We start from the raw sequence: 15,532 nt of genomic DNA, 5'->3' as shown, positions 1-15,532 counted from the left end.
TTGATGTTTAGCTAACAACCAGGTATTCTCCTAGGCGATACGTTGGCAAAATTTTATTTAGTTATTTTTGTGCTTACTGATGCGCGCACCAGTTTGCATAATTCTTATTAAGTTAACGACTTTTGACTATCATAAATGCAAAATCGGCTTTATCTTAATTTGCACATGTAGCACAACGTTCAAGATTTATAAAATACACGCTAAGAATTCAGGTGACTTAACGTTTTACGAAAGATACTACCCAAGTAAATATATTGGATTGCAGATATTATTTTCGAAATTATTTGAGCAAACTGTTCTGCTATTGATGTTATATTCTGCATGAACCTACTGGCTAAGTTGTCAAACCATTTGAAGAACATATTTCAGTAAAATTATCGACTTAAATTTTTATAACTCATGCCAACTGTTGAATAATTTATAGACTTTATATTGTCGTCAAACTACTAACTGTCCATGAAATCAGAAATCCAGACGGACATGTATGTAAGAATGCTTCCTTTTATGTCTCGATTTTGGTTGGGCTGCACAATTTAGCAACTCATAATTTATAAATTCAAGTATTGACTTGCAATTTCCTAGCCAATGTTTAAATTTGCAATGGTTAAATATGCTCATAATTCTAAAAATATTTTATTATCGCAAAAATAAGATTAAGATTTGAAATTTCGTTTCTAGTTCAAATTCTTAAAAAAAATATTTTTTTAGGAATTAAGTAAATCTTTTTGCAACATGAACTCCACCAATGTTATGATTACACCAGACAAGGGCTTGCACGAATTAGAATTTAACCTACCTCTGGACATTGTATTTGAATAAATTGATTAATTTTCAATTTCCAATTTAAAATTGATTGTTGTATGAAACCTCCTTGTAAGAATTACAAGATTAATAAAAAAATGATGCTTATTCCACAAAACTGAATTGATATTAAATAGTAAATTAATTAAAGGATATTAAACCCCAATTAGAACTAGAATCAGTTTAATTTTCCAGTTTATTGATCGATTCACTTATAGCATGTATGTGCACCGATTTTGAATTCGGAACTTTGCCAACCCCCTATGTAAAATGTAAATTTCTCAATACCTATAAATTTCTACCTATAACAAATAACTTCAAACCTTAATTTTTCTTGACCTGGTTGAAGAAATTTGAAAAAAGCAGTTGAGTACATATCTTTTAAAGAAAAATTAGCTGCCCCTCAAATTTTAAGTACAGACCGTATTTGTTACTGAGGCCCATTTTTTAAATTTGTAGAACTGTTATTCGACCGTCTTGTGCTTAGTAAGGTTTTTTTATATAGGGTTGTGCAAGTTCGAAATTTCTAAAAATGAGATTTTTACAATTATAATTTACGGGAATTCGTCCGATTTTGTTAGTTGCTAAGGTAGAGAAAATTAGAGGTGGACCAAATTAATGTTAGATATTCACACATTTTCAAAATAGAAATTATTTACTTATAACAATTTAAGGAAATTTACTTAATATGTACATATGCGTGTCACTAACAACTTATCAACTGAAACTTGGGCATCATAACATATTTGTAAATTAAATATCCAAAAGTTCCCATTCGTCTTCACCTTCACCTTCTTCCTCCAACTCTGCTGCAGCTGTAATTTGAGCCTTAGGATTGGATAATTTTTTAGATGTAATGATCAGTTGTGACTGAGCATCTTCTAAATGTTTGCCGGTTGATTTTACTTACAATGCGATGACGCCAACGGTCTCGCTACGATTTTGATGAAACTGCGTGATTATGTAGATTTACATAAATGATTGAACACGTGTTTCGGGTTTTTTCATAATGCTCAGTTTAAAAAAAGTTGTGGTGGTATAAGTGAGCGAAAATTGACATCCTTTCCCTGGCAAATGCGTTGACCTTTGTTTTCATTTCTCCTCCTTTTTTACTCAATTTCGCTTCTCGCAACTTTGACTTTGAGAATATTTTTTGAAATTCGAATTAAAAATTTAAATACATAAAATATATGTATGTATATATAACTGAAATTAGAAAAATAGAGTTATGAAAAAATAACGATAATCGTTATTTTATTTAATAAATTATTACCGTTGAGAATATTTTTGCTTCTAATATTTACAAAAATTGTATCACAGGGTTTAAATTTAATAATGTATTAAATAAAATATCGTAAATTTTACATAACTTTATTTTTTGTAATTTCAGTTTTCATTTATTTTATGTATTTAAATTTTTAATTCAAATTTCGGAAAAATATTCCCAAAGTCAAAGTTTCGAGAAGCGAAATTGAGTAAAAAAGAGGATAAATGAACGAGAAGGTCAAAGCATTTGCTAGGGGAAAAATGTCAAGTTTCGCTCACTTATACCACCATAACTTTGTTTAAACTGAGCATTATGAAAAAACCCGAAACACGTGTTCAATCATTTATGTAAATCTACATAATCACGTAGTTTCATCAAAATCGGAGCGAGACTGCTGGCGTCATCGCATTGTGAGTAAAATTGAAATTTATACAAATAAAACCTTACAAAATTCCAACTAGGGTTGTACCAATCCCTTGCAGCGGTAATAAACTCCCACCTGAAATGAGATTTTCTCTCAAATTGAATTTATAGATGAAATCTAAAGAAAATAAATGTCCAAACTGTCATGGGTGTGGCTGGGGTAAAATGAAACAAAATAAAATCGATGGCTGGAGTGAAGTGAGATTTTTTTGTAAATCAAAAATTGATGATTAATGAAAATTAACTCATAAATCCTCCTAAAAGTATTCACCGAAGCTACTTCTATACGTGCGCTTACAGCGGTTTATTTATTAAAGTAAACAGTTCTTTAGAAAAGTTTACAGCAATTCCGTACAAATGGAGAAATTTCTGCAATTTTGCCAATCTCATGTGCACAGGAGTAGTACATAAGTTTCTAAGAGGCAAGGTTGCATTGGGGCGCTTCCAGTGACATTTAGAAGCATATCACCAAACTCGCGCCATCTTTAATTTCTCTACGCCTTTCCCTGGAGATGCACAATAACTATGTTCGTTTCCAGCAGCTCGCCTTGACTTTGTTATGATTGAGATAATGAATTTTAACCGTTTCCCGTTTCGGTTTCGTTTCGGTTTCGTTTCCATGTTTGATCCGAAGCGAAACGAAAATGAAACGGTACATGGCGTTTCTAAAATTTAGGAAACGAAACTGGAAACGAAACAGAAACGCGTTTCGTTTCCGTTTCTAATCCGAAACGGTTTAAAAAGTGTGTAATTTGTTACAGCAATTGCTATTTTTTCCTATTCAGTACAAGTGAAGGTACAGATATTTGCATACTTGAATAACCACATTGCATTTTCGTATGTTGGGATTCTGACCTCACCATGTCTGGAATGTATAACCTGACTCCTTCTGGACAACGCCTACCACTATAGATACCTAAGCTACTTGACTATGCATTTTTGCAAGATGTGATTTGTACCAAGATTATGAGCAACTTCGCACCACCACGACACTTTGTTGAGAATTACTGCACTTTTATTATTATTAACACACACGTCTCCGGTTACGATGTTGTATATATTACTTTATAATGTTATAACATTTAAGATCTTGTACTACTGTTATATCGTAACATTGTAACGAAAAACTTGAAGCAATGACATGCAACCTATTAACCATGAAATTCAACTGTACAACTACAACTGTATGGGCTTCGGCCTAAAAAAGTTGAGAAATAAATCAATCATACAAATCAGTCATACAACAACCACATTGGGAGTATCACATCACGGTCGAAAAATGTAGCAACCATTTTTTTAACTCCAGCTAAACGTTTAGCATTTTATAATCTTTACCGCTGTTTACTACTATTTACGTCGGTGACGTGAATACCCCTAGTTGCATAATGTTTACATTGACTCAGCATTGTTCACTAAATTTTCTTTTATTTTGATTTTTGCAGCCCGTTCCACCCACTTCGTGCTATGTTTGCAGATCGATGGAAAATTGTGTTTCATAATGAAATGTGTCTTGATCTGAAAAGCAGTGTGTAACTGATGATTCGTGACACTTGAATAAACTATCGTAAATAGTAAGCAGTAAACAGTAAACAGTATTGTCAAAAATATACCCTTAAATTTAGTTACGTTTTCCTATTCTAGATAATTAAATACTTATCTGCAAATTAAGTTTAAGTAGTTACTATAACAATAATTGGGGATTGTCTCATAGCCTCATCAAACCATCCATCTTCATCCCAATAACGCTGCTCTAAACTAATAAATGACAATCTTAAATAAAATACAATAAGAAAGGAGGATCAAGTACTACGTAACACAATAAGAAGTTCTGTGCAATTCGTATTCGGTGCGAATACAGGCTGCGAGCTCAAAAATGTACATTAACCTTACGTAATATTTAAGCGTCCAGAAGGATAGGATAATAAAAAAATGTAGTAATTAAGAGTATTTATTGTTTTATGTGTTACCAAAATGGCTTTATGTCATCTTGCCCAAAGCCATTTAATGCCTCCTGACAAATGGCCTTGATGTCTTTGATATTTTGATATGCATTTCGCTTTCTTACTTCGGATTTAATCACCTTCCAGACGTACCTATAAATTTATGTTAACAATTTTACTTAATCGTGAAAAGGACTGGTTGAAACAATCACTAACTCAACAACATTTAATTCGCATCCATAAGGTGGTAAGCGACGAACCGTGTGGCCTCTGCGTGCACTTTCGCGACCCACGTCATACAGATCGTTCTTCATTCCAGCTTTATTTACAATATCTTGCACAAGTTCCATAATTTAACGTTTGTAATATTTGTCAATGGGTTCAATACTGCTGGTGTAGAATTAAGAAATCATACCAAACTTGCTTCTTCTCGGACACCTTAGGTTTCAAAGAAGTTGAGTGATATGGGCATTGTCCATGGCAATTAAATATTTGTCTGATGTGCGATCCAGGACATCCAATACTTGGGTTTTAAACCATCTCATAAAAATATCCTTATTTACCTAATATGCGAAACACGCCACCACTTGGTTACTTCGCAATTTAATATTCTTTCAAAAATATGCAACCAGTATAACCAATCGCTAAAACTAGTCAGCACATCAATTAGGCTGTTTATTACGAGTGACAAAGTAAGCACCGTGCGACAATGATGATACACAAAAGATTAGACAAGACAAGTATGTATCAGATTGACTCAGTTTTTGGTTAAGTTGGGTTACTTTGCCTCGTAAAAATCTGACGAAAGTGGATTTGGATGGGCGGTGGGGAGTAGGGTGTGGATTTGTGTGGGGTGGGGTTGAGGGAGGTTGGAATTGGGTGGGGGTGAGGTTGGAATTGGGTGGGGGTGAGGTTGAAATTTTTTTATGTTGCTAAGGAAATTTTTTGGCGTTGCTAAGGAAGTTTTAAATTATAACCATAACCATAAGTATAATCATAAGTATAACCATAACTATAACCATAACCATTACATCTAAGGCTTGCTCTAATTGGTGGACCTAAAATAATCAGATTGAAGGAATATCACGGAAAATTTCACGGGACGGACTTTTCGAAATTATAATATAGATGATATTACAATTTTTGCATTGGATTAAAATTTCCTCTAATTTTTATATAACACACTTTAAAATTTATTCAAAAAAGTTAAACTAATTATTTACATAATATGTATCCATAGGCGCAGCCACCGCATGGGCAGGGTGGGCATTGCCCACCCTGGAAAATGCCAGGGTGGGCACGCAATGCAAATGCCCACCCTGGAAAATTCCTGGCAAATTTCAATATTTTTGCTCGATTGTAATTTTGTATAAATTTACTCAGAAAAAATTTTCAATCTCGTGCAGTATGAACTTTTTCGCTATTTTCCTGTTGCTACTCTTAATTTAATGTAACTTAAACTCTGTCATGGAAATCTCATTTTCGGCGAGGCTGTAGGGAAACGTGCCATTTTTATACGTACATAAGATCTTAACATAATCAACGGCTTCCTAAATGAACTTTACAAACTATATGCCTACCTATGTAAATTACCATAATTTCGTGCTAATCGCCAGCATGCAAACAAGCGCATGCATGTTGCACTTTTCTTGTAAATTGCGAAAATGTCTAAACTCTCGTGAATTTAAATATTTTCGTGTTTTAACTTTCAATGAAAAATAAAAAAATGTATATTAGTTTTATGCAGACCAGAGGTTTCCAAAACTTACCCATTGTAGCAAGCGGGCGACAATAATCAAAAATTTCTTGATGAAAGCAAAAAACCATAAATGGGAAGTCTATTTTATGTACATATTTCTCAATATATAACAATTTTTTTGATATATGTACATATATTTATTTTTGCAAGCTGCAAGAAATTTTGAAAACTTATATCGTTAGTTTGTCCCTCCCGGGCTTATTTTTGATCAGTTTTCCAAAAAGCATAAAATCAAAAATGAGATATAGAATTTTAATCTTTGAGTATGTTAAAAACTGACGATACTTCAGAGGTTTTGTAACTTGCTAAAATAAACACAGTAAACAATTATGGTCATGAGAGGGGTGACGAGGCGGGGTGGCAAAAATGCCTTCCTGCTTACCGTCGATCTGGGTGGGCTAAATGGAGGTGCTGGGTTCAATTCCCAGTGCTGCAGTGGGTTTTTCTCGTTTTTTCCCACTGCCAAGCTCAGATACTCTTCTCCCTCCCTGGGTAATGGCCCACTTGATTACAGCCAGTAGGTCCAGTGGTTGTAATCAAGGTGTTTTTACATGCGCATGCTTCTCATCTAATCTTATTTTCATTCAAAATCGTAATTTAAAGAAATCCGTCCATTTTGTTGCAATAAGATAAAAAAAATATTTATCAAGCATGACCAACCTTTTAGATTTCGTTCGAATTAAAAAGGACAAATTCAAGTTTAGAACATTTTTCAAATTTTCACAATTTGCAAAAAAATTGGCAAATGTTTCCGTCATTGTTTGTAGAACAGCATGAAATTACGGCTAGGCCAATTTATAAGATCTATTTTATTTGTAAGATAATCTGATAGATCTTATAGAAATAAATTTCACTAAGATTTTCTTACTATTCCTATTTAATAGAAATAGACCGAAATAGATCTTAGTAAGATCTATTTCAAAGCTTAAGTTATATGAAATTGTTTATCAATTAATACCATTCAGGTTCAGGAGGAAATCGAAGTGTGAAAGTATTTTAGGTTTCTTTGGGTGTGTGATTTTGATAACCTAGGGCAAGTTTTTGTCACTAAAACCAAGTTTTTTAATGTCGTAATGAATGATTATACCACAATTTTTTGAGGTGTAATAAAATTATTATACACTGAGCGTATTTACGAGGACGTCTCATCTCGCATTGCAACTCAATTAGCAAACTTGACAAAAACTTGTATATAGAGGGGATTCGAAAACTATGACTTCGCAAATCCAGAAAATCTTTTTATAGCATTTATCTTCCGCGGATTTTTGTAATTTCTCTAGATGATGATGCGGAGGATGAGTTTCCTAAATAACTTTGCAAAGAACAAAGAATAAGAACAAGCCACATTCGAAATTTGCGTAAAAACATCCCATGGTTTTCCAAAAGGTTTTCCAAATCTCTCAAATTTCGTAAAAGTTATATTGCCATGCTCAATTTGTGAGATATGCAAAGATGTCTTGACGTGAGTACGCCCATTAGTTTGCTTAAAAATTTCCCCAACATATTCATTCTTGTCACGCAGCGAAATGTGACTACGTATGTAAATTGTAGTGTTGCCGATGAGTTGTGGATGAGCTTGGCTTAAAATTACTATAACTATTCACCAACTTGTGACATACATTAAAATTGTATTGAAATTTTAAGCCTTTTTGAACTCCCTGATAAATTTGGAATGAAATGTTACGAATTTCAAATAAATATAAAAATTGTACCCTTTTAGTTTGAAGCCAAACTTAAACGAGTTGCAAATGAGCCATGAATTAGTTGTAAATGAGTTTTAAACAAGCTTGCCCGAAAAATTGTCAATTTTGTAATTTTTATATTTATTTGAAATTCATACCATTTATTTAATCCTAAATTTATCTGGGAGTGTCCAAAAAGGCTTAAAATTTCAACATGTCACAAGTTGGTGAATTGTTATAGTGAATTTATGGCCAACTCATCTACAACTCATTTACAACTCATCGGCAACACTACTAAATTGTGGCTAAAAATACCCAGAGAACGTTCTGATGATATTTTTGCATAATCCAAGCCATTCCGTGTCTAAGACGTGCTCATTAAAAAACCGACAAGCACTTTGGGTTTTTTCTTTGTGTAGTCAGGATTCCACGCCTCATCCAAACCCATGCAAATGTTGACCTACCATGAAAATTTCATCCAAATCCGTCCATAAACAAAATAATTATTTAATTTAAAAGCTCGGCAACAATCAAAAGGCACTGACTTTGGGTGGAGGGGGGTACACATTAAGAAACCGGGAAAGGAGTTTAAATTGCAGTACTAAGTAATATTTAACCAATCCAAGATAAACGGATTTTTTAATCTGTACCCTTCCAAGACATAAGCTCGGCAACACTGACAAATTTCATATGGAAATTGCCCAATCCGGGAGAAATTCATTGATGGCATTCATTACGAGTTTGCATGTTAGCATCGCAACGTAACCTTTATCTAAATTACGAATTTGGGAAGCAACGAAGTCAATACAAACGCAAAACAAACAAACGAGTCGTTTGTTTGTTTGAAACAAACTGGATGTTTATGTCGTTTGAAACGACATAAACGACGAAAATTTGTTCGAAACTTGAAACGAGAAAAATTCGTTGATCTCAAGTAGTTTTACGTCTGAAATATACGAAATACAAATTTTCAAATGGCTAAGGGTAAAGGGAAATGAGTAACTAATGGAGATTTGCAAATTCTCCCATTGAAAAATATTTTGCCAAATACTAATAAGCCTGGAGATGCGCAGGTTCGCAAATAATTTTTCAAGTCAAAATTTTCTTCGAAATTGATAACTTTAGTTTTTTGTGAACGTTGCTAACGATGCGAACTTTTGATAAGGGCCCTTATCAAAGTAAACACATTTCTCAAAATACTGCTGTGAAAATACAGCATATTGTTTTAACCATTCCATGTTTTCTAAATAATTTTAGACCATATCTAAATGTATCATAAGGTACATATGTTTTCAAAAAAGTGCCCACCCTGGAAAAAATCCGTGGCTGCGCCTATGTATGTATCAAGCATCGTGAAAAAAAACAAGTGAACGTATTTTTAACAACCTTTCGCATTATTAATGAATTTTTGAATTATCAACCAAATTTCGTTTTGTTTACAAAATTCCGAATCAAATAGTATGGTTAACGGATTCGTTCTAACATTGTGCATTTATTAGATACACACCAAATTAGCTTATTATGCTTATACTTAACGTGTACGTAACGTGTCTAATTTAACAATATGTTAATAGCGATACTTATGTAAGTACCATGTTTCGATCGTGGCAATATTAATAGAGAAAATGTGATTATTTTTCAAAATTCAGGCATTAAGAAAATTGGGGTCCGTAATCGAGACAGTGGCCAAATTCTGGTTCAAAATAATCGTTTAAATTATTTCCAGCGAGATTTGACCTAATTTTGACGATTTTGTTGAAACAATCAAATTCTTCAAAATTCGCAAAAACTCGCACATTTTGCCTTGTAGCGCAAAAACTGGCTCAGCGCCAGTTTTGCAAATAAATATATTTGCAAACTTGCACAAACCCAACCCAACAACAAAACACTGATCCAGTTCTTTGCAACGCATTTCTCTCCTTGTCTTGCCAAGTAATCTTATTAACGCTGAAAAACAAATTGTTGTTTTCTTTACCAAGTACGTACTGTGACAAAGATTGAAATAAGCGTCATTTTAATCAAAAACAGAGAATGAGACATATGTAACACAAGGAGGTGCAGCATCCAAAAATAAACTTGTCGTTTATTCGTCCCATTTCCAGGATCTCGGTCCACTTCAAGTAATCAAACTTGATTCGTCTTAATTAACTTTGAGCGAGAGAGTGACACGCAGTTAACGAATGCGCAAATATTCACATCTAATCCAAGGTTAGGTAAAATCAGTCCAGTAAATCATTACTAACTGTTGAAACAACATCTTAAATAAATAACTGTGTAATATTTTCCATAATAGAAATTGTTAGATCACAAATTTGCAAAAATCTTTCGCGAAAACGTTCGTCATAAAGGTTGCATCCATCCTACTTTTTGCAAGGTTACAAAAATTATGCTATAAATGCTAAATAATATATTTTTCACTAACTAAACATAACGGTATTCAAGCCTAATTAAATATTTCGTAAGGTTGCAACTTCCGCAAAAAAATTGAAAAGTTGGCAAATTCGCAAAATTTTTAGTTGAAAATCGGAACTCTTGAAACATTTTCAAGAGCTTGTTTTTATGAGCAAAAAAGTTTGCAACAATTTGCTAATTTGATATAAATATGTTGCGATGCAAACTTGCGAAGTGAATACCTTTTCTGTATTTATGTCACAATTTTAAATTTTGACTTAATTTAGTTCACTTGCAACTCAAACTTCCACGACCACATATTCCGTCAAGGATAACGTCATCATTGAAAAAATACTGCAAAGTTATAACGGCAATATGCGACCCAGCGGCGAAAATGGTAGCGATTATAATTATTAATTGATAATATTTGTAACATAATTAAGTATTATTTAATTTAAGGATCATCTCCCACCGTGGTCAGCGTTAATTTTTATATCAGATCAATTCCAGAATTGGAGGAAGTAAAAATGGTGAGAAAAATATGTTTGGTTATCGGTTCAATTCAGTGTTGCAAGTGGTATAAACCACATTTTACCGGACGGTGGGAAAAGACACTTTTTCCAGTGTTTCGGGTGCAAGTAACCACCTGCAAGAAATAACCGCAAGAAAGTGGTTTCTTGCAGTCATTTTTACCCGCAAGAAATGTAAGTTGCAAGAAACTCCCTCCCGCCGCTATAGTTCATAGGGCACGTCGCTAGATGGCGTCGCGTTTCTTGCACTTTTTCCGGTTTTTTTCGCCTTGCATTTCTTGCAGCTTCTTGCTTTACAGTGCAAGAAAAAAACCGCAAGAAACGAAACACTGACTTTTTCCCACCCACAAAACCAGTAGGAAATGAGAAAAACGTTAGTTCCCATGCGACATACGCGGCACTTTTCTTTCCATTTTCCCACTTTTTCCTATTTCCCACTGGGAACAAGTCTTTCAGGTGGAAAATAGGCAACACTCAAATTAATTCCGGTTCAATTAAATATTTTTATAAATATCTATTGATTTGCCTCTTTTAAAGGTTTACAAGACACAGCTCACTTTTAGAATGCAGTGGTTGGATGAGGGACTTAAATTCGAATCAACAGGTAGATACACACACTGTTAGAAGTCTGTTATAATCACGCGGGTATTGATTTCGCGGTATTGAATTTTTTATCATTTGGTATTAACATTATACCATTTGGTTAAAATCATTACTGCTATGGTATAACTTTAATACCGATTTAATATCGCACGGTATTTTTTTCAATACCATTTTAGTAGTCATAAATGAATACCGTTTGGTATTGATTTAATACCTGATTTCTATGACTGCAGAACTAAATATTTTTTGGAAAGATTGTCCCGGACAGGGGTATTACCTTTTTCGGCGAGAGGCTAAATCATGCCCAGTTTTCGAAATAAATAATTGGATTAATACCAGTTGTAAATATATGCACCGTTCAGTTCACTCTTAGAAGTCTGGAATAATCACGCGGGTATTGATTTCATGGTATTGACCCTTCTTCCATTTAATATTAAAATTATATCATTCGGTAAAAATCTTTGCTGTTATGGTACACTCTTAGCAAAAATCCACAAAACATTGTAACCGTGCTTTGGTGTTAATGAACGTAACAAGCGCGGAAATAATCCTGGCACAGCTGGTGAAGATATTTTTACCTTATTGTAATAAATGACTCCGCTGCGTGAAGATATTATATCCCCGGCGGAGTTGATTCAATTCCAATGCGGTTAAGTCACATATTGACACCGCCCGGAATCGATTTGGGTACGATTTTGTTTTGAGCGTATAATTTTAATACCGACTTAATACCATGCGATATTCTTTATCAATACCATTTGGGTAGAGTCATATATGAATGCCACTTGATATTGAGTAAATACCTGATTAGTTATGATCAATGTTATCCTTTATAAGCATAAATTAAATCTGATCATAATGTTGTTAACAATTTATAATGTTTATTTATTCAGATGCCCACCGTTACATAACCCTTCCAGCGACCACGCTTGGAAAAACATTGTGGAAGCCGGACCTCTTCTTCTCAAACGAGTTGGAATACTCGATACACGCCGGTATAACGCCGAACGAATATTACCGGGTGTTTCCGAACGGTGAAGTTTTACACAGTTCCAGGTACCCTTAATAATATAATATTGTACCCTCTTAGAAATCAGGTATTAAATCAATACCAAACAGTATACATATAAGACTCTTCCAAAACGATATTGATAAAGAACACCGTATGGTATTAACCCTGTATTAAAGTTATACCATAGCAGTAACGATATTTATCAAATCGTAAAATTTTGATACCACATGGTAAAAATTCAATACCGCGAAATCGATACCCACTTGACTATAGCAAACTTCTAAGAGTGTATTTTTATGTGCTTCTAAATAATTGCCTGGGATACCTTAATTTGTAGAATTACTGTGAAATGGTCGTGCCCCATGATCTTCGTTTTGTATCCTTTTGACAAACAGACGTGTTGTATGCGGATGGCGAGTTGTAAGTTGGCACACGGCAAAAACGCCCGTCGGTATTTCAGCACGGACGTATCAAAAATCGCATTGCGAGCGGTCCCCACTTAAATTAGGTAAAAACACACTTGCTCAAAGTACGCATTTGCTTCGTACAAGTATGATTGTACTCAATTTAAGTGGGGACCGCTCGCATTGCGAGTTTTGATACGTCCGTACTGAACTACCGACGGGCATTTCTTGCCGTGCATGGTTGCTGAGGCTAGATGGCGGCAGATATCAATATTTTTCATTCCAATTTTATAGATGGCTTCACCACGGATGACATAATTTTCAAGTGGAAAGCAGTAGATCCAGTCCAACTCGCATCCGATCTACACTTACCTTCTTTTGCCTTGCAACAGTTTACAACAGACTATTGCGACTCAAGAACTAACACGGGTAATTAATTTATGAATCCCATAAAACTATAATTAATTTGCACCAGATATAGTAAGGCTGTTCACGACTAAGCATGTTCGTATCCGAATGAAACTTTGAAAATATTCTGCGAACGGTCGGATGATCGAACGAATTATGGTTTGGAGATGAGCAACTATCATTTTTGGTTTGTAGTAACTTTTTAAGAAAATTTTTGCTAAGTTGCGAACTTAGTTTTTTTTCTAACTACGCGTGATACTTGAATACCTCGAGTAATTAGAAATTTCATCTTTTTCCAGGAACCTACAGCTGTCTCAGGGTGGATCTCCTCTTCGCTCGAGAACTCAACCGATATCTATCTAAACTTTTTATCCCCATGATAACGTCCATCCTACTAATTTGGGTCTCGACTTGGATAACACCGTCAAACAGTGGATTGATCGTGGCACGTGCCTTACTACTCGGCGGGGCCAGTTTTTATTGTAAGTGGTCCATCCTAACTGGACCAGCCAGACCTTCGGCCATTATTTCCTATACAACCGCTCTGGACATGTGGGACACTTTCTGTACTGGATTTATCCTCCTGGGAATCCTGGAGTTTGTGCTTATTTCACGCGACTGTGGGAAGGGATGCGACGATCTTAACGGGTCGCAAGATAGGCACGTGTGCAGTCGTAGGATCGACTTTGTGACGAGAATTATCTATCCGATTGGATTTTTAGCCTGTGTCTGTATATATTTTGGAGCTTACTTGGCAAAGGCAAAGGAGCAAGATGGGGATGAGACAGAGTAGAAAGAAGGGGTCAAATTGGTTAAACATACATAGTTAACCTTTTAAAACGTATGGAGGCTTTTTGGCCTCCTTGGAAACTTTGCATTGCTGCGGGAGGAGGTCTTTTAGCCTCCTAAAATTTTGTGGCATTCTGCGTGACGAGGTCAAAAGACCTCCTGAAATTCGGTGCGGGAGGAGGTCTATTGGCCTCCAGCCAGATTTTTTCTTCACTGCGGGAAGAGGTCAATAGACCTCTTCAAAAAAATATTTTTTTGTTCTTCATAATTCATGAAAATTTTATATCATACGCTAATTACATACACACACAGTGTGTGACACCGTGTGACCTTGTCCCAACTTGCTAACTTGATTCCATTTGCATACAAAATTTATTTGTTGTTAATTTAAATCTTCAAAAATTAATTTCAAAATACTCGAAAAACCCTTCCCGCAGTAAGCATCTATTTCGAGACATCCCTTTACGCGCCTAGGTTTTCTCCTTAGCAACTTACTCCCGAAGTATGACCCAGTGATCACAATAAATTTACCGCAGTAACGCCATGGCACCGTCGTTACATATATACGTTTTAAAAGGTTAAGTTATAAATAGTAAGGAATCCAATCCCGGACCATATTTTGAATCCCGGGAATCGGGACTCCCGGCAGATATCAATCCGGCTAGCTAAATCCGACGAGTTACGAGAGCCAATTCTTCGATTTCTTTTAGAACTTATCCCTACAATGTTGTAGTGCAGTCCGTCGCCAAAAAATCGCGAACGCCCTACATTACTTCCCCAATTTATAGTATGTTGTGATTTGTTTGAATAAGTAATTAAGAACCAATAAAAATTAATTTTAACTTGCACAGGCGAGAGACATGTTCAAAATTAGAAAAAACAGGTTGTTTTGTTTTGTTTATTTTATTTGCTCACTCACCTGTGACAACTTGACGTCTGGATTGAAAGGATAAAACAATATTTCCGAAAATTACCGAAATAGTTAATGAAATTCAGAGGGTTAGCAAACTTTTTTGATGTCCCTTTTTGATATATAACGTCACAACTTACTAATTTGTTATAACTGGGAACTTAACGATATGAACTTAAATCCTTAACACCCTTATTCATAATTCTGCAAATTTCATTCAATTCTGTCAAGCCGTGTTCGAGAGATGTCATAATCCATGAAGCGAAATGGACCCTGAGCAAACTTCTTTTTACTAAACCGTAGTCCATAAGTTTCTGATCATTTTCCTTTCCCAAATTTTGCACTCATATAACTTTTTATTGGACGAATAAATTGCAACAAATTTGTATACGTCAATACTTGGTGTTCGGATCCGCAGCATAAAATATTTTCTCCGCCGAGTCCATATGAGCGAATTCCAAACGCAATCGAATATTTTGAATAAGTTTAACTTCGTCGTTAGGTAGGGTGGTCTGAGGGTTTAATTCTTGAGAAGGGGTCATTTACGCTATTGTACTGCATTCATTTTAAATATGGTTAGTTAAGGGGACCAACAGCTAGTTTTAGGAAGAGC

At 34.8% G+C, this 15,532-nt stretch overlaps 1 protein-coding gene across 5 annotated transcripts; it reads left to right on the top strand.

Annotated features, from left to right (window-relative positions):
* The first annotated feature begins 9,991 nt into the window (after positions 1–9,991).
* On the top strand, positions 9,992–14,882 carry LOC110855197 (glutamate-gated chloride channel). Of its 5 annotated transcripts, none has more exons than XM_035856068.1 (9): positions 9,992–10,080; positions 10,166–10,246; positions 10,551–10,660; positions 10,723–10,793; positions 11,331–11,397; positions 12,290–12,452; positions 12,746–12,828; positions 13,107–13,241; positions 13,520–14,882. In XM_035856068.1, exons 3-9 carry the CDS (start codon positions 10,639–10,641, stop codon positions 14,011–14,013), a joined length of 1,035 nt encoding a protein of 344 aa, XP_035711961.1. In that variant the 5' UTR covers positions 9,992–10,080; positions 10,166–10,246; positions 10,551–10,638; the 3' UTR covers positions 14,014–14,882. The 5 variants fall into 5 exon arrangements, with proteins under 5 accessions (XP_035711961.1, XP_035711962.1, XP_035711964.1 ...); XM_035856069.1 differs by having other exon boundaries at positions 10,030–10,085; XM_035856071.1 differs by lacking the exon at positions 9,992–10,080 and having other exon boundaries at positions 10,104–10,246; positions 13,520–14,031; positions 14,603–14,882.
* Positions 14,883–15,532: the final 650 nt, after the last annotated feature.

This window comes from Folsomia candida, unplaced genomic scaffold (genome assembly GCF_002217175.1).
Source record: "Folsomia candida strain VU population unplaced genomic scaffold, ASM221717v1 Fcan01_Sc012, whole genome shotgun sequence".
In the NCBI taxonomy this organism is placed as follows: Eukaryota; Metazoa; Arthropoda; class Collembola; order Entomobryomorpha; family Isotomidae; genus Folsomia; species Folsomia candida.
The sequence above is the reverse complement of the archived record's forward strand: the minus strand, read 5'-3'. Positions and strand labels throughout refer to the sequence as shown.